The following is a 26227-nucleotide window of genomic DNA, read 5'->3' on the forward strand; positions in this document are numbered from 1 at the left end:
ATATTCTGTAATGATTTTGCCCATGCTCATAATTATCTATTTCATAAACTTTCAGAGACACAATGGTCCAACACCAAGCCACGCCTGTTCACCTAATGTCCCTAGATTCTGTTACATTCACCAATCCAGTTATGTGTGCCTGTCAGAGCTAGGCTAACAGTTTTAAGCTCAGCAGTGTATGTTAAAGGTGCACTATGTAACAAAAACACCTGTAACTGAATAAATGCAAGGTAGATATGTGTAATTCCAAAGAAACGTTTCAAATAAAGTAATAACATCTTTATGGAGTCAAACAGTTGGCAGACCCCCAGACCAGATCAGTCACAGTGCACTTTTAAAAGCTTAGGTAAATTGGGAGCTCTCTAATTGTGAATATTATTGAGAATGTTTTTAGCCTTGCATAATGTCCCAGCATTGTCCTCCGAGTGTTTGTGAGGAGGCAGAACACGCCCTGAGCATTTTGCAATCAAGGTTATTTGACTAAAAGTGGTAGGACACAGGACTGCAGTGGTGACAGCCAATATTTATCTAGGTGTCAGGAGGCTGCCATAAATTAGTGACGAAATGATGCTGCAATATCTTACTCAGCCAGATGCTCTCTACTTGGCCACTATCTTTGTCTCCCACAAAACTTTCCATTCCTTTAATCAAAATGGCCGCTGGGCAATGAGTGCTGAGAGCTCGAGGATGATGCCAGGATCATGCAAAAAGACATGAATTACCAATACGTTTTTATGTTACTGAGCACTGCCACCATTACATGTGATTAAAAAGGCTGCTTTTATATTACTCAACTATAATTTTTAACATGACTCTTAAAGTGGATTAGCAATACAGCAGATAATACTAAAATTATACTTTGCACTTATTATTACCAAATTTTTACTTCATATTTGTGTCAGAAGTGAATAAGTATAAGAGTAAACTGATATCTTTAGTAATCATAAAACAATTTAAGTCATCATTATTAAAAAAAAAATCAAACTAAAAGAAAAAGTACAAGGGATTTTCTTGAGCTGCCCACATCTCCAAATATTAAAAATACTCATTAAAGAAGGCACATACCTGTAGAAAAGCAACATAACACATTTTCTGTTATTTAATCAAAATAGTTCCCTGATCAAACAGTTTGTCAGGCTGTGTATAATATAAGTAACAGCAGTATGCCAGGCTTATCTTGTGTAAAAGGCTTAGCTGTCAATTTGGAGCCAAAATGGTTTTCTTATTGTGTGTAAAGGGCAGGTCATGTGTTAATGCTTTTTGGAGAATAAAGAGGAGGCGGCGGTGGCAATGAGATTGGATGACTTCCATTAAGCCAAATTGGAATCAGTATGGTTTCAAATGGAGGAGTGTTACAGAAATACTCTCACATCAATGAAAGAAGTCATTAATGCTCAGCTCATGAGAGGCATTCAAACCTTATTTCCCAACATCCGTTACTTAATTACAACTCGCCCAGTGTTCTATAATGGTATTCTGATATCCATTGTGTTGTGTTCCACTGTGGGAGCAATCCATCTTTCCCATGCATATATTGTAGAGCGCTATGGATCAGCTCTAAATGGGTCAAATGTGAGGCTATTGTAAAGAATGCTAGAAACGAACTTCACTTTACATGCTCAGATTCGCACGCATGAATAAATCAAAAGCACACTTCTATTACTCCATCCCAGTAAGATAGCATTTATGGCTGAGTAGGAAATGTAATCCCACTGAGACCAGCCCGGAGCCAGTTCGTGTGTGCGACAGAAGCTAAAGAAGCCAACAGGAGCACTGAGGAGGAGAACTATCCCCTGCACCCCGAGACTCTTTTTAAGCAAGTAAAGCCAAATTGAGACTCCATAATCACTGGTGCATAACAACAAAAATGTCCCCAAACTCATTACTGTTTAAAAGAACTGGCTATACAATTTGAAAATGCTGAATAGGATTTAACTAAAGATGGTCCCTAGTTGCAAAAAGGGTATGACTTGAATAATATCATTGCAAGCAGAGGCAAAAGTAGTCTGTGAATTAATAAAACAAGAAGAAAATTGTGTGTATCCTGTGTATAGCTTGACTACAGTTTGGATAAGAGTCTCTAATTACAGTACTTCAAAAGTGGGAGGCTACTTTTAGTTATGTCTACTTTAAAGGAACTGTATCTGACTCTTTTCTTCTAATTCAGGTACATTTTCTTTTTAGCTTACTATGAAATATTAATAAAAAAAATAATAATAATAGAAAAAGGACAGAAGGCTGTTTTTGGACATTGCCTGTCACAATCCCAGGCACTTTGTCTGTTTTAGTTCAACGACAGAGTGAGAAAAGAGACTAGGTAGGTGGACTTAACAGTTAAAACTTAAACTTGCTCTTCATCCATTCAGAGTAGTATTACTACAAGTACTACTGCAACTACTATTACTAATTCTACTACTGTGCACTACTTTCTCTATTAAATCTCTGAATTAAACTATTACAACTCAATTTATTATTATTACTCTGAGGGCAGCATTGGCCCTTGGGCCATAGTTTGGAGATGCCTGAACAAAAGCTTCTGTCATCAAGATTACATAAACAGTCTGTGCTTAATCAGTGGTCAATTAATTTAGTAAAATATTCCATTAACAATGCAATAAAACGTAAATTTCAAAAATACACTCAGGAAGTACTTATTGACTGAAATTAAATTATTGATTTAAGTTAATAGAAAGTAGTTAAATTCCACATCTGTTTTAGCCTTAACATTGAAATTAAGCTAACCCTATTAAGGGCACACATTACTCTTTTAATTAACTGTATTGATTAGCTGTTCATTTTACCTCATTTCTCCCACTACACAGCATTTGTCTTTATTTAATGTTAGTGAGCAAATTGACATGGTGAATCAGCAGAGGATATGAGTCTATGTTGTGCAGAAAGAAATGGTAAAATGTATTATACAGTTGATGGCTGCAGACAGGCTTCTTACCCAAGTTGCCAGTCATCAAATAGGCATTGTGGAAATCCTTCATCCCCAGTCCGACAATGTGAATGAATTCTTCTATAACCTGCATGAGCTCCACTGCGCCCGGGTATATCTGTGGGACACAAGAGAAAAAGACAAGATGACACTTTAAATTTTCAACACTGCGGCAAAGATTTGAGGAGGTTGACAGGAACTGGTATGAAATAAAGTTGAGATCTCTGCAAAATGTGAAGTTGTACGAAGCTTAATAACTGAAGTAGTATCAACAAAAAATGTATAGATGTTTGTGATGTAAATAGCCTCTCAAGAAGATGTGTTGAAATGTATAATTTTGGAACTGTTAAGTGATGATGTTTTAACTCTTGCTTCACTTTAACCTGCTCCAGGGGTTTTACCACCTTTATACAAATAGTATTAGTTTTCTGTGGCTCATCCCATCCCTATTTTGAGAAATAAAATGTTCAATTATTTTACTATTACAATTCTATGTTTAAAAATAAAAATGCTGAAACAATCCACTGATAATATTTAGTGTGAAACAGTTTCTGCACCTGATTTAAGCCATCAGACAGTTCAGAAAAATTTCTATTTATGCCGTTTGCCTCTCCCTAACAGGCAGTGATGATGACACATTTAACAATCCCATATTGACAATTTGAGATTGCATTTTATTTAATTTCGCAATAAAGATTAAGACTATAATACAATGGTATATTAAGACTATAATACAGTGGCTGATATTATAGCCTGAAGGCCGTAGACAGTGAGAGAGGATTTCAGCACCATGGACAGTGCAGCTGGCTAAACAATAGCACCACAGCTCAGGTCAGTGCGCCTCTGCGTCTCTGAGTCAATAAATCAAAGACCGCCTCATCCAATAAGTGACCCGGCACAAATTGCGGCATTATCCTTGCTGCTCATTTGAACGTGATGGGTCAGATCTAATAAGAGGGTTTGATTCACCAGACCTTTGACTCCAATAATACTGATTGTTTGACTGAGTGCAGTGTTTCAAAATAAAACATAGGACAACCCTCTAATAAAAGAGAACATGCTGTTCTATCACATATGACATTATTGGACATCATGTGATCATGCCTGGATAAAGTCAGGCAAATAAAAAAAAGCTCTTGAAGTGGTATTAGAAAATGAATACCTTTGTAAATGCTGCTATGATTATGGATGGTTTCATAATACAGAGCAGAGCAGATAAAGCTCTAGACCAAAATCAAATCAGAACTTCAATGTATAGCCAGAATTTCAATCACAGATCCTACAATCATTTTAAAACATTTTTTTTTGTTTGTGACATGTAAAGGGGTAATTTTGCTTTTCTTCCAGCTAAATTCCATGAACAACTGCAAAAAGTTGATGAAACATCTTTTGTTGTGTTACGTAAATCACATTATTGTATAGGGACAAAAGACTACGCGATTCTACAGTGAAGTCCAACACATGATGAATGCCTTTGAATGACATATAGCAATTAGCACCTCCCTGAATGTTGTTATTCCACAGCCCACAGGCAGGTATTCCCCTCTCATGTGGAGCATGGCCACATGCCTTGACATGTGCAGAGGCTAAACCTAGCGAGCCTTCACTGAAGTTGAGAGTCCGTGACACAGCAGAGTGAAAGCCATGGAGGGGGGAGAAAAGCACATCACTTCTCTCCTTCCGGCATGTCTGACGCACAGTGCAGTCACGCTCATTCGCTCGGTCCGTCTCCATGGCAACGTCGGGATGTGAAAATGGCTGCGGTGTATTCGGCGTAGTGCAGGCTGCTTCTGTAGACAGAGCCTCTTCCTCTCCTCGCCATGGTAACAGTGACAGGAGGTGAATATATAGTGATCTGCGCGCGGCGAGTAAAAAGCTCATAGTGAGGCGTTTCATGTGAGCGTTTTCAATGTTCACACAGCTCTCACAGTGTGTGGGCCCGGCTCAGGACACTCATTAATTCAAAGGAAAAAGAAGATAGTGAGAGAAATGTATTAGTGCGAAGTTCAGGCATCATCTGTCCAAAGCACATGACAGTCCTGAGCCCGTGTCCACAAGCACGAGAAGGGAAAATTAAAAATGGCAGAAATAATTAACCCTGTCGCAGAGCTCCTCTTGGAGCTCAGTCACACAGGGCTTTTTTGGTCTCCTGTTCTCATCTGTGATGTGTCTGCAGTCTGCGCTCTGATGCCTTCCTGAAGACAAAAGTGCTTACTTTAGGGGTCTGTTGAGCGACATCCTCCGTTTGGCCCTGCCAAACTAAAGCTGCAGTGAGTAAACACCTAATTACTGCCTGTAGAGACAGCCAGGACTGGCACTGTCGGCCCACTTTGAACTGCTCTACATCCCACCAGCTTTACCCTAAGACACAAACACAAAATGTGTGGAATATGGCAGATTTAAGGACATCCCCTCAGTCCTCTGTCAAAACAGGTGAGACCTAATTTAAGTCAATTTAGCAGCGAAGGTGACAAGAGAGCATCTGCCCTCCACAGACTCCGTCATCACAGATGCTATCCCTGTCAGAGGCAGCGTGTGTGATTCAGGGTTCAGGGAGCGTAGACACCAGTGGCACTTTGGAAAACAAGAGTTACCACCTCTCGAGCTGAGAGATGTGTCCAACAGAGGACGAAGCCAGGAGCCAATCTCTGTGGATAAACAGGCTGTCACAAATCTGTTACTCTGTACATTACCGCAGAGCTGCCACAGCATTTGCCCTGCTATTGAAATCATGTTTCATGTGTATGACTCTATGTCCTATAAGGGCTCAAAATGAAATGCAAAAGTTTATTTGATTGTTAGAGCAATACAATGCCTGCTTGTATTTGACAAACAATAATTGTGATTAATATTGACAGTATTGATTTCTAAAGTGATGTTAAAGCCACGTGTGTGCCTTAGGAATAGGTCCTGCAGTGTTAATGGCTGTTTGTGGCTGTGTTGCTGCCCCCAAGTGGTGGTCTGGAGTAGTGTCAGTCTAAATGAGGCCAGATGTCGCACCTGCATAATGACCACTACCAACAGTGCAGGGGAGTGTGACACACATCTCATCACCTCATTACACACTATTTACCTCAGTCTCCACCACTGTGGGCCTGTTATAGGTATGACATGATAACACTATGTATGCACATTAAATTATTTACAGAGCTTACAAGAAGCACGCTTACCTTTTGTGCATCTTCCCATTTGTCCTTGTTCTCTTCCTCTAAAAGGTTGCTGATGATTTGAAAGAAGTTCTGTGGAGATAATAAAGAGAAAATCTTTATCCTTTATCACTTCCTCCCACACACAAGTATTACAGCCACTGCAGCAAGACCTTTTTGAATTATGACACATAAACACTATGTACTTAAGGGCTGTTAAGGATAATGCTCTGACTGCAGGGAATCAAAAGTTTCTATAAGAGAATAATGAAGATCCCTGCGGTGCTGCACAGTACCAGGAAATCTGCCACAGAAACCATGATGACAGCGATCAGGAGAGGAGATGGGGCTGAGGATCAGGGCTGACCAAAACACACCTTACCCCCACCCCCCATCCCACCCCACCCCCGCAGCGAGCAGCCTACACTTTGTGATTTAAGAGAAATGCTCCAGTTGCAATCAGGGAAGAGAAGAGGAGAGAGGGGATGTTTGAGGAGACGTGGTGGGGATTGTCTTTGGCAGAATGCTCGGGGTGCATGTCTCCAGTGGTAATAGGACCCCTGTCTGATCTTTAGCCTTGTTATTTTGCCTGGTCTACAGTGTGCCTAAGGGAGTGGCTCTCTCTCTTGACACAGGCTATCTTGTTTTCTACTTGAATGCTTATGCTCCCTCTGGTGGTAATGTGCCCACTTTAACACTGCATTAGCGCAGAGACACACAGAGGGGGTGGGCTGGCTCGGTGCTCTCCTGTCTGCCCACACACACCATATCGAGTGCATAATAACCCCAGACAGGATGCTGCCATGCTCATATCTCTGATTTCCTATAGCGACAAAATGGCTGTTCGGCTCTGTGGCGTTTTATTTTAAACTGCTACAAAATACCTTGCGCCACACATCCTATGGGGATATATGAATGTGCATACTGTACATAGTCAGCTGCAAGGGAAAAGCCTCCTTAACAGTTTGTGGTCCAAATACCACTGCACAATGACAGCCCATAATTAACTGAGGTGGATGTTGTGGCTGTTTAATTATGTACGTCTTAAGCTGAAGAGCAAGCCGCGTGCCAATTTATTCCTCATACATACAACAACTCATAGACAGCAAAATTGCTCATCGACCCAAGAAGTGGTGAGGAAGCATGTCCTTGAGATTTCCTTAAATATATCTTTGTAAAGACTAACAAAATGGTAGAATAGCAATGGAAAATAACTGCATCAGTGGCACAGTGCCTTGTAATAAGAAGGTTGCCAGTTTGAATTCTACTGTGGCTGGTTCCTAATGTAGCTGTGTCTTTGGGCACCCACTTTGCCTGTGTAAATGTAATGTTATTGATGGATGTTGAAGGGGTCATTCTACTACCACCTGGTGCACTGTGTGACTGATTAATGATTACAGACTAGTGCAGCGCTTACACAGGCTTCACAAGCTTATCCAGCACAATACAAATGTAAGGCATTTTTTTTCATAATGGTGTTAACTTAGGACACAATCAAAAGGTATTGTGGCCATCTCGTCTGATCTTTGACACAAAGCAGGGTTGGACCTAGTTCATACTTGGATGGAGGAACTGAGATTAACAGATGCCACTGTGGGGCAACAGTGGCTCCATTGCTGTAGTCACTGTGTCCTTAGGCAAGATATTTTACCCATATTGCCTTGCATGATTTAGTGTGTAGATGAGTGACTGGTGGTCAGATTTGTCAATCTGGTGCAGATTGGCAGGCTCACTTAAATCCATCTACCCCAGGGCAGCTGTGACTACAACAATCACTTACCACTGCGGGATGGAATGAATAATGCACAAAACTGTTAAGCGACTTGACTGTCTGGGAAAGAGCTATGCACGACTAAGGCACTATATAAAGACTATACAAAGATCTGTTTATGTACATGTTTTTGTAACACACTTGACTAACAGTCAACAATCTAAATTTTAACATCACAAAAACATTTTTATTTTTATTTTTTACCAAAGCCCGTATTATGAAGCTAGCACACTTTGCCATGTCTCTTTTACTATTCAAGCTGTTTGGCCATGTCGAAACTGGCTGATAGTCTAGTCTCATATTGTTCTAATTTTATAGCTCTGTCATAAAGCCCCATTCCAGTTTATTTCACTCTAAAAACAGCATGTACCAAACACATGCCCAGACTAACTCACTCGGAGAGCACCATAACGACAGAAGGGCAAATGGCGGCACAAAGAATCAAAGACACTAAAGGGATGTTTGGAAAGTCCATAAATTATCGTATTGGAGACTGAGGTGGGGCTTTGGCTAGATAATCTCTATCATCCTATTGACACAAAGAGGATCAAGAACTGCAGACGACCTCGATGTGAGATGACTCAGCCTCAGACGGGGAGGATATCCATAGACAAAAGAGATTTTAGCCTTTGTGCCAGTTCAAATGATATGATTTTGAGACAATCAGATTTTACTACTGCTGTCGGGACGCTGATAAAATGAGAGCTGGAAAGTGTTTGGAACCACCCCACTGACCGATGACAGTATGGCTACTACAGTGATTAGCAAGACGGTCCCAACTCTGACTCCCAGATAATGTGGGTATTTCTCCGCTGGCTTACGTGCTCAAAATGCTAAATGGTCACATTTTATATAGCACTTTTTCACCTTCAAGGCACTCAAAGCGCTTTACATCAAAGAACCACTCACCCATTCACCCACATTCATAGACCAGTGTACTCAGACACTAGGGGCGAGGTGGATTAAGTGTCGTGAATAAGGATATAACGACATTCATCTGTGGGAGCTGGAATCACACCGACAACCTGGAGGTTGGTGGATCTGACTGCTCAACCAATGCCGTTTATGTCGAGAGCAGGATTTGAACTGCCAACCTCAAAGTACTTTAATTTACCATAGTAAACCTAAGTATGCATAATAAGGTAATCTTCCAGGTAAAAACTGGCAATGATCCTGGCTCAAAATGGTGTGGACATCACACAGTGGTCCCCTGCTGCTTCTGGCTCATTGCCCCAGTGGCATTATAGGATGAGTCAGATCCAGAGGACAAAAGTCCACAGGGATAACTCTGAGCAGCTCTTACCCATCAGTCAATCAAAGCCGACATCAATAGAATTCAGGAAAAAGTATTCAAAGTGCCATGACAGGCAAGTTCATCCTGGTTGGACAGAAGATGAGACATACAATACACATAATTTTGCAACTGTTACCCAGCAACCATAATGTTAAAGAGGGCCAAAACTTGTCTCAATTGCACAATAGTTATGATTAGACTAATAAAAATACATTGCAATACTTTTCTTTTGTCAAATGAAGCTTTAAAAAATGAAGCTCAGAAAAATGCCCTCCTTGTATAAATTGTCCCTGCATTTTGGATGGAGCTTCCGGTGTTGATGACGTAGGTATTCAGTTACAGAACTAACCACTACTTCCTGTATTTTTGTACTTTTCTTTTAAACTTTTTTACACCTATGTTAAATATTTGCTACAGACACTATCCCACCAAATCAAGTATTAATTAGAAAAACACAAAAAAAAATCACTTGAATAATACAGCCAATTCAAGTCTGTCTAACAAACATTTCTTATATAAAAGAGAACATAACACTTTAGAAACCAGAAAGACTAAAACATCTCAATCTATGACCTGTATCATCAGCTAGACACCCAGAGTCAACTACCTCTCTTTGTACCTCTCAGGTAGATTTAGTTCTACAACATGCTCTACAATATTTGTATAGTTCTATTCATATTTAAATAACACTATGATTTACCTGCACATCATCAGAAGAAGGCTCATAGCTGGCTCTCTTGAAGGTTTCAGTCACATTCCGAAGTATCTCCACAGATGATAGCAGATCTCCAGCGTAGAAGTTTCTCCTTTGGGTGAGGTCGAGCAGATTTTTGGTCACCTGGGACATGCCATCTCCCGCCAGCATCCTTTGTCCCTTCGCAAGATGACCCTGAACCTCCAAAAACAGGAGAAGACACACAACTTGGGGCATCGGTGTCCTCAGCACATTTAGTTATAGACACACAACACACAACATGGGAACACACAATGGAACCAATGGGGTGGGAAAATGAGGAAGAAAGCATCCAGTCTCTGTGGCCATTTATGTGACACTTATGTCTAAGCCAGGCCCGACTGCATTGTGCCTTGCGGATGTTTTTGAAATGAGCCAATATGAATAAAAGAGGTAACTGGAGCAGAAGACATGCATTTAGGCCCAAATTGCACAGTGGAATGACATTTCACATCACTGCGCAGGGGTTTATGTCCATAAATACACGTTCACAGGTGCAGGACTCGCTGTGCTATCTAAGCTCTTTGGAATTATTTTATTTTTAACAACGGAAAGAGAGATACCAAATATTACGTTTTCCATGGAATGCTGCAATGTGTTCCGGGCTACAAGCCACAATTCTGCAGTTTCATTCAATCTTTTTCCAAACCATTTACTTTCAAATATATTTTTTTGAAAGTCAAAACCAGTTCAATTGATGACAGATTTTATTGAAAAGGATGTTTCACATTCACCTTGTTATCTTAGTGGCTCAATTCACAATTGGATATTTTTATGAACAAAGTCAACAAAGAGTTGTGGTGAACTCAATGTGCTCACCTCGGGATAACAATTTGACCGCATGTCTAATATTGTGCAAACTGTAATACAATAAATTGTTTTCTAAATCCTTCCAACCCTGGTTCACTACTGTTTCTGTTTACACTTTTTGATAGATGCTAACCACTGCAGGCTAAGAACAGCCTTCAAAAGCAGTTTTAGAGTTGATCACACCAGGTCATACCAATTTGGCCCTTCTCAAATCTAAATCTTTCCATTTGTCCATTATGAGGACACAGTTCTCACTTGCGCAGCCATGGAGAGATAATCTAGTTTGTGGTCATAATTTTACCCCACATAAAAAATGATTCCGTCTTCTATATATGCAGCATATTCTAGCAGTCTCAGTAGTATAAATGAAGGTACCAGAAAGCCTAAAAAATGAGTTAAAGGACATGAAGTGCTTATGCCTTGCACCTCACAAAAATGGTGAAATTAGTGTTTTAATTTGCTCGTCTATTGAAAGCGGTTAATCTTTGGCTACAGTGCGATGATAATGGGGGGAACGGGGAAACACACGGGGGAGGTAATTTATGATGCATTGGAAACAGAGGCAGTGGAAGGCAGCTGACTTTGCACCTACTGATTGCTGCAAGTATCTGAATTCATTTGTTATGCATCGAGCATAGCTGGGCTGCTCCCAGAAGGCCATACCGCGGTGATCCAAAGAGCAGCGGCGACTAGTGGTGCCTGCAGAGGGGACAGAGAAAGGAGAGAGAAGAGGAAAGAAGAGAGGAACGCAGAGTGTGGAGAGGAGAGAAGAGAGAGAGGAGAAACAGGATTAAGACCACAGCATAAGGAAAAGGGAAGGACATATGGTTGTGGTGTGGGAGTTAAATATAGGCGTAGCAGAAGAGACACAGTGGATAAAGCAAGAAAAATATGAGTTTGTCTATTGTTTGAATTAAGTCAGTTTGTTTTCATTTATTTCCTGTATTTTGTACTGTGGAAAAAAAGTAATGCATTATAACATAAAGAATAAAATTGTAGGTAAGAAATCCTTTAAACTGTCACTTTTTTGAAATTTAAAGATGCCCTATACAACTTTTAAAGTGTAGGCATCACCTGGTGATGCCCACACCTACAGGTCAGATCAGTGGCATTTGTGACCCGGCTCACAAAAGAATGCATGTTTAATTGAATAAATGAACATCTCCATGGAGGCAGCAAGCACATGTTGGACTCCAACAGAATAGTTATATACAGCACCTTTAAATTTAAACATGTCCTTTCTGTCATGATATTTTGCCTGAATACTGCTTTCAGATTTTAGTATGCGACATTTTGAGTCTGACATGTGCTGCTTGTTAGCCCCATGGTACAAACTGCACACTTAGGTCTGGTAAATCACAGACACAATAGACAGTGAAGTGCAGAAAAATGCAGAAAGATTGTTTTGCACTACTTTGATTTCTCTGTGTTACCATACAGCGCCCTACATACTGAGCCTGCACGAGCTGTGGCTGTGATAGCTGTCAGGCATTTAAGCAACGCTCCAAAAATAGTCCAAACCACCCAACCAACAACATCTTCCACCCACGGCATGCACACACCCGCACGCACATATACACACACACATACACACACGTATACATCCATGGCAACATTACGGCCTGCCAGCTGTTCACCTGCATACAGGGTACTCCACACGCACACCAGCACCAGTACTAAACAAAACATTTTTCTAAACGGCATTCTGGACCCACTGAAAGAGGAGAGAAGGGTATTGACTATTGTCACTCCAAAAATGTGTAGAGGAATACAAATAGGGCAACATTGTAAATGACACTTCATTATTCATGTTTTGTCTAGTTGAATGAATGAATAAAAATGAAAGAATAAATAAATGTGAAAAAAAACAAGAACGCAGGAAAAAAAATAAAAATTCTCAGCAGCAAATGTAAAAATGAAATAAATAAACTAATCAAATAATAGGAATTAATAATTAAAAGTGTATATAAAAACACTTTATTCAGATACTCAAATAAATAACGGTGTAATTCACTACTGCCTAGCTTGCCCTGCTATCTGTCTTCACACATTTATACAAGGACCACGACTTCTGTCTCCAAACCACACCTCTTAACGCCCACTTTCTCAGAACATTGTGACCCATCCAAGCCATAAAATCTCCCCCACCATCACCCAAAAAACTGTAGACAGCCCCAGAGGCAGGAGGAGGCCGTGCTTCACACAAGGCTGAGCATCCGTCTGCCTCCATAGCTGCTCCGCCTGGTCGCTTTTATTTACCTCCATAATCCAACAGCCATATTGCCAGCACTCAAAAGAATACAAGTGAAGATTTCAACTCAAAAACAGAAAAACAACTGCAAAGATCTCGATATTATGATCATATAGCAAGCAATATTCTGGCCCTGTCATTGCGAAAGGTCACTAAAGTTTGAGAAACTGCTATGGGGAGAAAAACAAGGCAATAAACAATGATTAAATTTGAACTGTTGTGAAGCTAAAAATGCTTGATTGTAGATGTGATGCAGAACCAAATGCGATTTTTCATATCTATTCATTTTTTGTAACTTGTCTGTGACCCATAGAGGCTGATTTCATTTTATAACTGTGTGCATTCAGCAGAACAGAGCAGCACCACTTCAAGATCTAAAATGCCCAAGGCCAATTGCACAAAAGCACCATGATCTAAGTTTCACTATTTTTTGTTTATTCTGCCATTTTCTAGATTTTATAATATCAGCTAAAAAAAATATTCCAATATTTGCACATAATATAGTAATCAAAAAAGAAGCAAGTGGTAGACAAGAAATATAAATAAATGATAGAAGTAATTTTTGGGGGTCAATATTTATCATGGGGATTCTTTGAGTTAATTGGAATTTTTTGGTTATTTTTAACATGTCCAGGTTTGAATTATGAACTTCTATGACTCATTATAGCTACAAACTAATTACTCAGCCGTTGTATTCTTATATGTATATTTATTTTCAGTTCTTTTCTCTTTTTTTTATGTATTAAAAGTATTCTAAATGTACAATATTGTAGAATACTTTTTTCAGGAGATAGTTCTCCTTTGTGGTTTGGTTTCAGTATTATCATTATCATCCATATTTACATATATGTTTTGCATTTGTGTAGTAAAAATCCACTACCTTTACATTATATAATGGAGTACTTCAACCATGATCTGTCAGCGGTAATGTGCACAGGGAATATATTCAAGCAACTGGTAGAAAATTACATGTATTTGTTTTTAAGTTAAAGGTGGACTATGTAACTTTTCTGGGGAGTCTGCTCATCTCCATGTAGATCTCATGGCTTTGTCTGAAATGCTGTGTATGGTGTTAAATTTATCTATCTTAGCATTGTTTCTAATGCTATAAAATGCGTTGAAACACAGATCTGACCTGCAATTTGGCCTCGTTGTGTCGTCTGCATGTCCACGTAGACAGATATATGCTTTGCTGTGGAACATTCTATGCAAACCAATAACATCTCAATGGAGACAAACATCTGGTGTAGTTTCCAATTCCAGAAAAGTTACATAGTGTATGTCTTGATTGTGCATATTTGATTTAATTTACACTGATGTATCGTCTGTCCTTACATCACCAGTCATCAACATGTAGTACATTCCAATATGGGTCAGAGACGGTGATGGAGATTATGAAAAAAAAAAATCAAGAGCTGAGAACGCCGCAGAGGACCTGACCTGTCGCTGGCCACTTTTACACCAGCCACCAAGGAACAGGGATTAAAGGGGAGTTTCCATTCAGACTGGACACAGCGTTACACAAGGACACTGATATGATCCAGAATACAGATTATGCAAAAACTAGATTAAAAGATGATTAATATTAACTGCATTTGAAACCAGCTACAATGAGCCACAAGCTCGAGTTAGGCTATCCTTTGTGTCAACTCAAAGCCTGGGTGCACAGGGGATCTGGCATAAAATATATTGTGTGCCAAATGAGAATATGATTTAAAGTATTGCATCATTGTTGGATGGTCTTCTGTGGGAGTCATTAAAGTAATTGAAATTGAAGAAAAAATGGTAAAAACTGTGTAATATGATTTTTCTTTTAAAGAGTCATTTGTGTGTCACATTTCTGGTATGGGGTCCATCACCTACTGTATGAAAATGAACACTTTCAAGGTTTGCTTAGAAGGTTTATCTAGAATGTTTAAACATCTATCTTGCTCAAAAATACCTTGAAAAATATGCATTCTTATAGTGAGTAAGATCGCCCCTGCACAGATTTGACTTGTAACATGACCTGATGGTATGATTTGCTTTTCCCAATGGAGATGATTTTAATGCCACACTTTGTAACATTGCAATACCCTTTCCAAGGAGACAAACAGGTGTCAGATCCTTCTACAGAAAAGTGACATAGTGCACCTTTAATATAACCTGCATTTGTTTGATACACATCATAAAGTTCTTCTTACCTGTTGACAAGTTCAGAATTTACTTTATTACTTTGACATTTATACAAGGTGCCCTTCCGTACTCGCCCTTCTCAGTTAATCTGAGTTTGTAATTGACATTAAGAGTTCTCAGACGTTGACCCTTTTGTAATTACATACTAGCTTATTTATTATTACTCCTTACCAAACAATGACTATGCAAACCCAAACAACAGTGGCTTGTACCTGAGTCTTTATTTACAGGGCTAAACCTCATGTATAAATCCATGCTCCTTTCTCCACTCTGACAATATGTTTCCCCTCTTCTGATATAAGCCTCAGACTGTCCCTTATATTTTCCATGTGTCCATTGGAGCCACCGGTGCCACTCGTCATACGCGTGACCATGGCGACACCCTCCGCCTGGCGATGACCTTGACGACGAATGTGACTAAAGCTGAGCAAGCACCCACACCCTAACACATCCCGACACTTCCCCTGAGCGCCTCCGCCATCTTGTCTTCATGCAAAAATAATCAATATTGTATCTACGCTACTTCTGCTAATGAGCAAATAATTGTGACTCATAGTTTGTGACAGTGAGTTGAAAGTATTTAAACTAATTTCATCTACTTCTACTATTTGCAGTTAATTTCCTAAAATATACAAGGGCTCTCTTCAAATAAAGTCTTTATTTGAGAAATGATTCAGTCTTATTTAGACACTATGGAGGGCACACAAGACCACAGTCCAGAGTTCAGCGCTGTACTTAAAACAACAGCCTGTAACTTGGCCCTCCTCACGGCCAAGTAAGAGTCAGGTTTGAGGAGATACAAACTTGCTTTGAGATTTTGTAACTAATTCTTGCCTTAGTTCTAGTACATTTTTCAGAACAATAAAAACATTAAAAAGTGTGCTTTAACTGTAGTCTAAAAAGCAGGGTTTTAATGCTTGAATATGTTTTTGTTTAGTATTTGAGTTACTTCATTTAACATTGCCTCATCTTACTTCAGTGGTAACATTTCATCACAGTGTAGTTCTACTTGAGCACAGATGTGAGACGCTTCTTCACCTGTCATAATTACAGATCAAAGGTTACAAGTTGTCCGCATCGGCTGTAGTTTTATTCGGTGTAATCCCCACAGAGACTCGATCAGTGATTAATGGCTTGACAAATAAACTTGACCTCACCTGCACTATTGTCCATCACATTGTTTTGCCTGTGGTCATCTGACAGTGTGCTGATGCTCTGTTCTTAAAATAAAACATGTCTGGAATTGAATAGGATTGTGCTTTTATCACAACACTAGGTCAAAAAGTCCTAGATAGGTCAAAGTTCACCCATACAAAACACCATATACTTGGATACACAGCTAAAGGTTCCTAACCCAGCTGTTCTTATGATGCCCAATTTAACAATGTTTATAGCCTTTTAATCTACACATGTAGCATTGCTCAGCTCACAACGCTAATAAGGTTAACTCTCTCTGTAAAGTGGCCAAGAGACTGACCTTTTTGTCTGACCTGCGCACGCAAAGCGCATTTCACTGTAAATTGCGTGCTTAATGAGTAAAGGTGATAAATCCTCCTTGTCTTATAGAAAAGGATACAAAAGCCCTCAGTGCTTGGAGAAAATTACTTTATAATGCCAGACCGTTATTAGCTATAAAAGCTAATGTCACGCAAGTAAATCTGGATTGTGCCTCAGGTGAGCCATCTGTGGATGACAGCATGTTCACTCACTTCTAGTTCAACTGTTATTTTATGCTTATGAAAATATTGCCAAAAAATATTATTTTTTTTCCAACAAAAGTATCCCACAAGAGTCTTTTCTAACTTGGTTCATTATAAAACTGTGAATCATATTATTATGTTGCTGATGTCCACTTTGGTTCTTGCAGTCTTTATAGATGGCTCAATAAATGCGATTTATTAGTTCAATGTCGAACCTCCTAATATGAGTGAGAGAGATTTTACTGCACAACAAAATTATGACCAAAATGTCCAGCAAATGATCACAAAGCCACACTGCAGGCACACATCAATAAATTAGAAACCTATGAAAACAAAATTCTAGTGGTCATATTAAACAACTGCTATGGACTTATACATTAATGACATATTCAGCTATTCAGTAAATAGGACACTGCTACTGTCCCAATGAAGCTGGATCGATCACAGTTATTATGGCATTGTCTGATATATGACAATGTCATAAAATAATTAACTTGAAGTTTTTCACTGTCCTCAAGCCATAAACATTAAATAATTGCATGTGGATACTACATCTTTTATTACAGCCCTATATGCAATTACCTTCAAATTAAGATATTGAAATGAATGATTTTGCCCCTGTAGTTTTGTTCCACCTTCTGAAGCCTCATGGCCAAAAGGCACAGATGTCATTGAGAGACCAGATAAACCCAGATGAGCAGTGTCGCCTGGGCTCTCACCTGTGGCGTTGGGAGGGCATCTGTTGAAGGCCAGCTCCCCTGAAGGAGTCCGTCTCCACACCATGGACACTGCATAGTCCTCAGGGCAGATCTCATATGGAGCTGAAAGTACATCAAATGTCAGAGCACAGTGCTAGAGACATTTTTAACATTACTGACATGATGCAAACGTTTCTCCATGTTGCACACGGTATGGGAGAGGCTATAGGAGATCAAAGCTGTATATTTACAACATCAAGGACTGCTTTCTTGTATACAATAATAGTCCTTGGCTGTTTTACTTACTGGTATATGGAATGTGGAAATCAGTTTTTGAGAACACAATTTTCAGCTTTTCATTTTTGATTTTGATTTTGGCATTAGTATGTGGTTACTGGTGTTTTTTTCTTCCTCTTGACAGCAAATCTTTTGCCTTTGCTTATAGTAACAAGAAATGAACAAGTTTACAAACAATACGTAGGCTGAATTTTAACTTCCATATATACCTGTACTCTAATTATTGCCTTCCACATTTGCCATGTGTAATTCAGACATTGTATAGCTAGTACAGACCTGGGCAGCGCTGGTCACTGCACTTGCGGACCTCCTCTGCGTTGCCATCACACTGTTGTCCCGTTACCGCAGCGCCCTGACACACTCGGACACGCCTCTGCCAACCACCATCACACGATTTCGAACAACCGCTCCAAGGACCCCACGGATTCCACTGTCCATTAGCTGAAATCACACAAATTCCCTCATATTACAAATATCTGTCAAATTTACAATACAATACTTACAACTGAAGAATAAATTGAGTTTTTAGAATAATCACAATATTTCCAGTTTGAGTACACAATTTGACTGTGCAGATTTGGTTAGCAAATACCAATGGATTAAAGAGTTTAGTGAGGCATAAAAATTCTGTTATGTAATATTTTTTTCAACATAAAAAATATTCCATCACCGATTCTAATATGTTTTGTTTCTGTACCAAACTAATACATGTTAGGTTATTTTGAGAGATTTGTAGCTTAATTGTACAGCATTTACAACTGAACTAGTGTCCTGATTTGGACTGTATATTTTGACCATAGAGAGGAAAAGCCTTAGCAGAACTCTACACTTAAATCTGAATACTGTATGTGCCTTTTTTGAAAGTACTGTCAGTGCTGTATGCAGTTTATGTCTACTGCAACCACTACACGCTGCCCTTTGAGTTTTAATTATTCGCTAATATTAATAGAAATTATGCTGAAGTTTCCAAGATTAACAACTTGTTTTATGTCCTTGAAAAGAGCGCTATTAAAATGTGCAATAGACCAAAAAGAAAGGGGGGAAAAAAGAAAAATGCTACACAGATGCTTCCCTTCAGCGATGTAGTAAATCACGTGCCCTTGTCCGAATAGAAAGGTACAATAGCCCGTGAGCAGAAACACGCTGCTTCCTGGTTTTAACCTACACTTGCCCCTCCTTCACACAGACAGGGCTGCGCTTTGTCCTACCACTAACCTCTGTCAGCTGTGCCTCTGCAAGAACCAAACAAACTGAGGAGCTGCGACCTGTTGGGCAGAAACTATTGGCGAGGCATTGATCAAATCCCAGTAGATATGAGAGAGGAGCAGATGATTGCACTGTCAGATGCAGCCTCATGTGTTTCAAAGAGGCTCACTGTGCAACCGAGAGAATTCGCTAGAAATCGTTGCAGTTTTCTGTGATGGGGGGGTTTGCTTCATTGGAGTATAATATTGGCTACTATTGTCTTTTAGCTCCCACAGGTGAAAGAAAATCAGCTCTAATACAATTATCACTGAATAATTTCTCTTGAAACATTTGTACCACCTATGAAAATGAATAAACTGTATTAAGTGGGTTATATTTTACTCTTAAAAATAGTACAAAACTCAAGAATTACAATGTTTGATGCTCATTTTGCTATACAAAAAGATGTATTTTGATCAATATCATGCAGAATTATGTCCCGACAAAGTGCATCTTTTTGTTGTTGTTGATTTTAATCTCGTTATCAGCATGTTGGACAAATATAAACTTTCTTAAATTAAAAAAGGTGTACATTTGAACCAGAAAAGTAACATGTAGCACCTTTGAAAATTCCACCTTACTATAGCTGATATGTTCCTTATTGCTATAAAAAAACAAAAAAAAAACTGAGCATTTGTATTGCTCTGCTGTAAAAACTGCATCAGGAGATTATGGTCATGTTGGTGATCAGACAATTCAAATCCCGATGCAGACGTCTTTAGCTTCTAATGCATCAGTGTTGTTGACAGACGCTTTAGGCAAATAGCCCAGAATTATGTGAAAAGCATGGTGTATTTCTAACCAGATTTCACATATCCAATTGATCCTCTATGGTCTTAAATCTTGAATCTTGCAACGTGGCTATGGTTTATTTCATTGCAAAAGTTAGATGCATAAACATAAGATACGAGTATGAGAAGAGGTCTTAACTGAAGATTTGTCAAGTATTTGAATTTTGTAACTATATGTTGACATTATTAAATGATGTAATGGCAAGATATCTTAATTCAACCCAGTAAATTATTATCTTGTGTACAACTACATAATTAAAAACATCATATTAACATAACATTATTATTATTATACATGTACACATATGCATACTGTAATGGCTTTTATCTGTCACTGTAGTTTCTAAGTTAACAGAAAAGACATTCTCTATAACTTTTTAGTCATGATCTTAAATTAGAGTTTAAATATCTCATTAAAGCTTTCCTCCTGTCCCCATAAAGATCAATACATTAAAAGGCCCATATTATGCAACTTTCTGATCTATGTTATAATGTTGTTTCCTCATCAAGAGCTTTATTTTGTTTCACTGACACAGGTTTAACACACAAATCCTGCATATTAAGGCTGAGTTCTTCTCTCTAACAGAAAACACACTTTGTTCCACCTTGTGATGTCATGTGGTAATAAAGGAAGTGCTCCACATTGTAATTACATTTCGTACACCTTCATTTAAATCATTTGAATACTTTCACTTGATTGGAAAGCTAACACTTCATGATATCGCAAAGTGGAAGAGAGCATTTTGAGCTTTGGAGATGAAGACAGAGTAACAGAAAGGGTTACTCAAGCATGTGTGAATGGAATAAAGCACAACTCCTGGTATGTTTTTAAGAATTTAACAGTATGATAACATAACAACAAATGTGAATTTTGGGTAATACAGGACCTTTAAATTTGAATCCAAATATTCTGTGATTAAACACTGTGGTTTCCATCCTAATTTTGTGGTAAATTTCACAGTCAAATAGCATGTTAAATCCGTGTGAGTGAGAATGGTACCTGTGCAGTCTGGATTATGGCACTCCCTGCTCTCAGCCCAGTGGCCTCGACACTCTGATCCTCCGTGGGCCGCTGCGGAGCACTGCCTGGTCCTCTGCTGGGTCCCATTGGCACAGGTGACCGAACAATCACTCCACGGGCTCCACTCCTGCCACTGCCCATCCACTGAAGAGTAAGGGATAAGGGGAGAGAGAGGGCACAGACAGATATATGTTCAGCTTTATAAGTAATAAGACGTAAGGCTAAAACTCAACAGAATAGGGAATTATTATTATTCAGTTTAGATTTTCATATTTGAAAGACTTTTAAATAATACATTGCAACTTTAACATTTGTTTATTAAGCACTTTTAAATTCCACTTGATGTATAATCCAACGTATCTGCAAATTAAAAAAACAACCATATTTTCTTGTGGACCATTGAGGCACATGTTTGAACTGATTTTGTGTAACTTGTTATAGTAACACAAATCCGTGAAAAAAAAACAGTTGCTTTTCACTGTCAGGGTCAAGGAAAAGCCTCTGGGGCCGAGTGAAGCTTTCATTTACAGAGAGGAAAAACTCATCATCATTAATCTGCTTAGTATTCACAGGCAATTGCAATCTCCAAGTCATTTTTCCATTAGCATATGGTTAACTGTGTCCCGTGTGTTTATTTATGTACTACTCACCTACGGTATGTGTTATATGTCAGTGATTCTCAAGCTCTTTATGCAAGTGCCACAAATCACATAAAGTAATGACTTGTGCTAAATGTATGATAAACATGGACCAAACCAGAGAAGAATAAAAAAATAGGACTAAAAGGTGCAATATGTAACTTTTCAGGTAAAGACTCTGCCACCTGCTTTTGTTGTGTCTTTGACGATGCTATCACTTTGCCTGGAATGTTCAACACTATGGCATTATCTATCTTGCAATTATAGGTGCATTTACTGCTAAAAGTACCTCAAAAAATGTGAACTCTTACTTTGAGCACATATTTAACCTCAGTCTTCATGTCTTTGGTCTTCATGGAGATGCATTTGTTTAATGCCATACTGTGAAACATTCTTGGCAAAGCAGCAACATCTCCATAGAGACAACAATAGTAGCGGACCTCCACCAGAAAAATTGCAAAGAGCACCTTTAACCAAAATTTACAAAGAACAATACTAGAGCACTAACCAATTTAGTGCTAAATAAACAAAATTTTGTAACACAAGATTTTGAACTTGACTCTCCTAGATGGGGACCTTTGACCAAGATCCAGGGTTCCAAACACTACCCCCGCTGCTCCTGACAGAATGGGAGAGCAGATTTGAAAGGTGTGTCCAATACAGAGCACACTGTGAAAGAGCTTGCACCACACTTTGAGAACCACTGACCTACGTCTTACATACTGTATCTGTGCAGTGATATAAATATGTGTTAATAAAGTACCTGGACAAAGTGCTATGTTGCAAAGCTTAGTCTGAGTCTCAGGTCCGTCACAGGCCCGCCCCCCATGCTGCGGAGGGGCACACATCCTAGTCCTAGTGCGGTGACCCCGGCCACACGTGAACGAGCACAGACTCCATGGTGACCACTCCTCCCACACACCGTGCACTGCAGACACACGCACAGAATTACAATCAGAGCTCTCTCTAAGTGGATCTATGGCACAAATGAACTGCTCAAGAGCCAGAAATGAAATGAAATTAAACCGATGGGCATAATTAGGCAACAGAACTAATGCAAATGAAACACGGAGCACACAGACAGCTTTTCTGACACAAGCTTGAGTCCATCATTGGGGGTTGTTACGATGTAGTATTAGCAAGGCTCCATGTTTAAATGTTGTACTTAGCATAACGAGTATGCAAAAGAGCAATGAACCTGTTGGACTACCTTAAGTATTCCCTAACTGAACTGATAACCAAAGCGCGCCTGATTTCTAAACAAGGCTTTCTCAATTCACACAAATCAACACAAGCTAAAACATTGCAATAGGCTGTAACAAATTTTCAACCAGATCCCATGTGGCACTGTTTGTTATTATTTTTCCTCTTCCTATTTTCCATCACAGCAGATGAAATCTCCAGTCTATTTGTCACTATAATATAACACTATTGATAACCACTCCAAAGTGCAGTGAGCAGGAGCCCCCAGTCCCCCTGCGTCATGATTTAACTGGGTTTGGGTTGTAAGGGTATTATTTAAAAGGGCACAAAGCGTTTGATACACAACCTGAGTTTTAACTATTGAAATGGAAATGCCAATAGAAAAGTTAGTCACTTCCAGCCTTGTCTTTGTGTTCTATGTGTTTCTAAACTGTGCAAAGTAGAGCGCTCATTGTTATATGCCTGCATTTTGAGATAGAATAAAACTTCAGAACTCCCACACCTAAATCATACTTAACTTTTTGAGGTGACGACTATGCTCTCTTCAATATGCATAAGACATAGTACAGTTAAGAGGGGGCTTTATAAAATGGTGCATGGCATAATCTTGCACACATTAACCACCACCTTTTATATTCTGATAAAAGTGGTCCCGCTCAATATTGGAGTCATTCTATTAGGGCAGCTTTTGAAAATCTGTTCAACCGATACACTTGAAAATAATAGTTCCTGTTTGAAATTGAAGCTAGTTGGTTCCCATAGCCTCTCTCAGAGAAATATCTGGGTTTGGGAGAAAGTGGAGAATATCCAGCTCATGCTCTGCCATAAGGGGAGGCACTGCCGGTCCCATCCCCTGCCTCTCGGCACCACTTTGATGCTCTTAGCTAAGTGTCCCATGGTGGTCGTAGCATTTACTTTGAAAAATTTAAGTTCAAAGCTGGCCCAGTACCCATGGCTACCAGTGATGGAATTGAATTCTGCTTCTTTCAGGTTGTTTTTCTCTTAACCACGCTCACCACAGCCACAAGTAACCCCACTCCTGCTCCCGTTCAGACTTGTGGATGGGAATGTGACATGGGACAGCAGGAAAGAGCTTGCCAAATGTGTTGCTATTAATTGGTAGTGAAGTAGGTTGGACAGTGTCTCATAGAGCATCACTCGCTTTAGTCAGTCTCTGAACAGTGATTTGCTGGAGACAGAAATCCATACTTTGCCAGCAGCTATTGCTGTAAAGTCTCTAAAATAACTTTGGTGCAACACTGGTATGTCATTCCCCGTCTGGTGCTGCCGGAGGCATCAAACCGGAGAGATTTATTCAATTCCAGTATAATCAGTCTTCGGGCACTGACGGTATCTTGCTTGTCCAGACCATACGAGTCTTTTACCTAAATTAAAGCTCCTGCTTCAGTGTACTGTATTAATCACACCATGCACCATTTCTCATCTTAAAATAGTTTCTCAGACTTTTCCAAAGGTATTGTTAGAGCCAAGGACCAGAGCTGATAAATGCGCACTTATCCTTTGCCTTGGGCCATTGAACTGTTGTTCACATTCAATAGAATAAGTAAGAATCCTGGTGCACCTCGCAATCACAGAAGGGAGAAAGTCCATGCCCTCTCAGAGCGTTTGTTACAGATTTTCATTTTGTGTGGGGCACAGTTGGGATGTTTTATCCCTATGTGCCACAGAAGTGTAACTAAGTAAGCTTAGTAACAGCCCGCTGCGTGCATTTTTAAACGTGTAAAAAACAAACACGGCCACAGTTGTGGAGTTATGTTTCAAACACAGACTTCTTTGTTTTTGTCAGAGATTACAGGGAAAGAAACAAGACATTTAATTTGAACGCACCTGACCATGGAGAATTACTCAGTGGAAAATAAACAGCCTTTTGCCTTTTTGTTTAGTATTTTAATCTTTTAGAGTGACGGACCATAAGTTATGCAAAAATAAATGTTTATTTTCAATGGGGAAGTTTTTAGTATATTTGAAACGGTCAATATTCATCAGTAACATACAGTTTTTAAAGAGCCTCCCTGCTTCAGTGTAACTATTGTGCTCGTACGTGTTTTTGTGATGACAGCTTTAGGCCAAATTCAAGCTGGCATTTGGGTGACTGTGCTTTAAAAATGACTCATGTCTCTACCTCCATAGTGTCCACGTACAAACACAAAGATCCTTCAAAAATGCTAAATATCACATTTTTATCACGTCCCTAGCACCTTGAATCACTGCTACTACTGAGCAGGGAAATGTAGCTTTTACCATACATCATTCATTTACACCTGTAGGAATAAAATCAGTGTAAAAGCAAGTTAAACAATAGGATTCCTCCACCAGTCCCTCCCACTTTCAGAGCAGCCCTAACCACAGCCCAGCCTCCAATCAGAGCGCCCTGTGATCCTGATACCTGCCTGTGACTCATCTGCTGTGCCATCATGGGTTGAGGAAGAAATGCCTCAAAGCGTGTTTGAAGAAATGCTGCCAAGCTATTTTAAAATGCACGGCTGACCTTCAAGGAAATAAATCGGACGAGTACATCCCTACTGGCTGCTCCCTGGGCTCTTTGCACAGAGACATGTCTGTAAAGCCTCTCAATGCTGATGGATTGCTTTGTAGTTATGTGGGATGGAAAACAGAAAGATGATTATGAAATACAAATATCCACATTCACAAAAGAACATCAGATGCAAGCGACAAATAATAATTATGTCTCTAGATAAAAACAGTCATTACACATCATCAAACATTTCCATCAACAATCAAATAGCATCAACATGAATATTCAAGAATCTGCGGCTAACACTACCTGGACAAGGGGCAGTGTTATTGCAAACCCTTGATTCTCTTAAAGGGCCGGCGCAGTGCGATCCATATGGTGACGCGCATGTTCTTGTTCGCACCTGCGACCCTTGACCGCAAGTTACAGAGCATGAGCTCCACTGGGACCACTCCTCTGCACCTGATTCACCTGTGTGGGAGAAGTGACACTAGTTAAATGCAGCAATATGCTCCAGAGGGGGCGGGGCTGAAGAAGGCGGGGTTAAAGGACAAGTGTGCCAGATTTGAGAAGGCCAAGGTTACAGTAAGGACCAGATGGACTGCTGTGATTGGCTGTTAATATAATGGTCAACAGACCCTTTTACTAATTTAAATAACTTACTTTGACATTTTGTGATCTACTAATCAAACAAGTGTTGTATTGAATTATACTGTTTTCTTGTACCATTTAATATCTACAATGTCTTTAGAATAAACTTTAGTATCTTTAGCCAAACAGGCCAGTCACAGTTGAACGTCTGTCTGACCCATACTTGCTAGATCAATATTTTGGGGATCAATTTTGGGTGAGTTTAGGACTGGAACACTGCTTCACACACTGAAATGACCTCTCTATGATCTTCAGTTTTAGCAATGTTTAGCTGTGGGTACTAAATTATTCAGAAACTTCAATGCACTAGTCACAAATTTACAAATATAAATTAACAATTTCCCCCAAAAAATTAAAGATACATT

The 26227-nt window shown here is 39.4% G+C and overlaps 1 protein-coding gene across 1 annotated transcript in view; it reads right to left on the reverse strand.

The window, feature by feature from the left end:
* Nucleotides 1–26227, reverse strand: part of adgrb3 (adhesion G protein-coupled receptor B3) — a 114930-nt gene that overhangs the window by 39391 nt on the left and 49312 nt on the right. Inside the window, exons 3-11 of the mRNA XM_020921426.2 lie at nt 25521–25682; nt 22275–22439; nt 20853–21017; nt 18093–18257; nt 17541–17642; nt 11288–11394; nt 9853–10047; nt 6112–6180; nt 2951–3059 (exon numbers count right to left, since the gene is read on the reverse strand). Of these exons, the coding sequence (XP_020777085.1) occupies nt 2951–3059; nt 6112–6180; nt 9853–10047; nt 11288–11394; nt 17541–17642; nt 18093–18257; nt 20853–21017; nt 22275–22439; nt 25521–25682 (1239 nt within the window). The remainder of the gene's footprint in view (nt 1–2950; nt 3060–6111; nt 6181–9852; nt 10048–11287; nt 11395–17540; nt 17643–18092; nt 18258–20852; nt 21018–22274; nt 22440–25520; nt 25683–26227) is intronic.

This window comes from Boleophthalmus pectinirostris, unplaced genomic scaffold (genome assembly GCF_026225935.1).
Source record: "Boleophthalmus pectinirostris isolate CB_2022bp ecotype Guang Dong unplaced genomic scaffold, ASM2622593v1 HiC_scaffold_5, whole genome shotgun sequence".
In the NCBI taxonomy this organism is placed as follows: domain Eukaryota; kingdom Metazoa; phylum Chordata; class Actinopteri; order Gobiiformes; family Gobiidae; genus Boleophthalmus; species Boleophthalmus pectinirostris.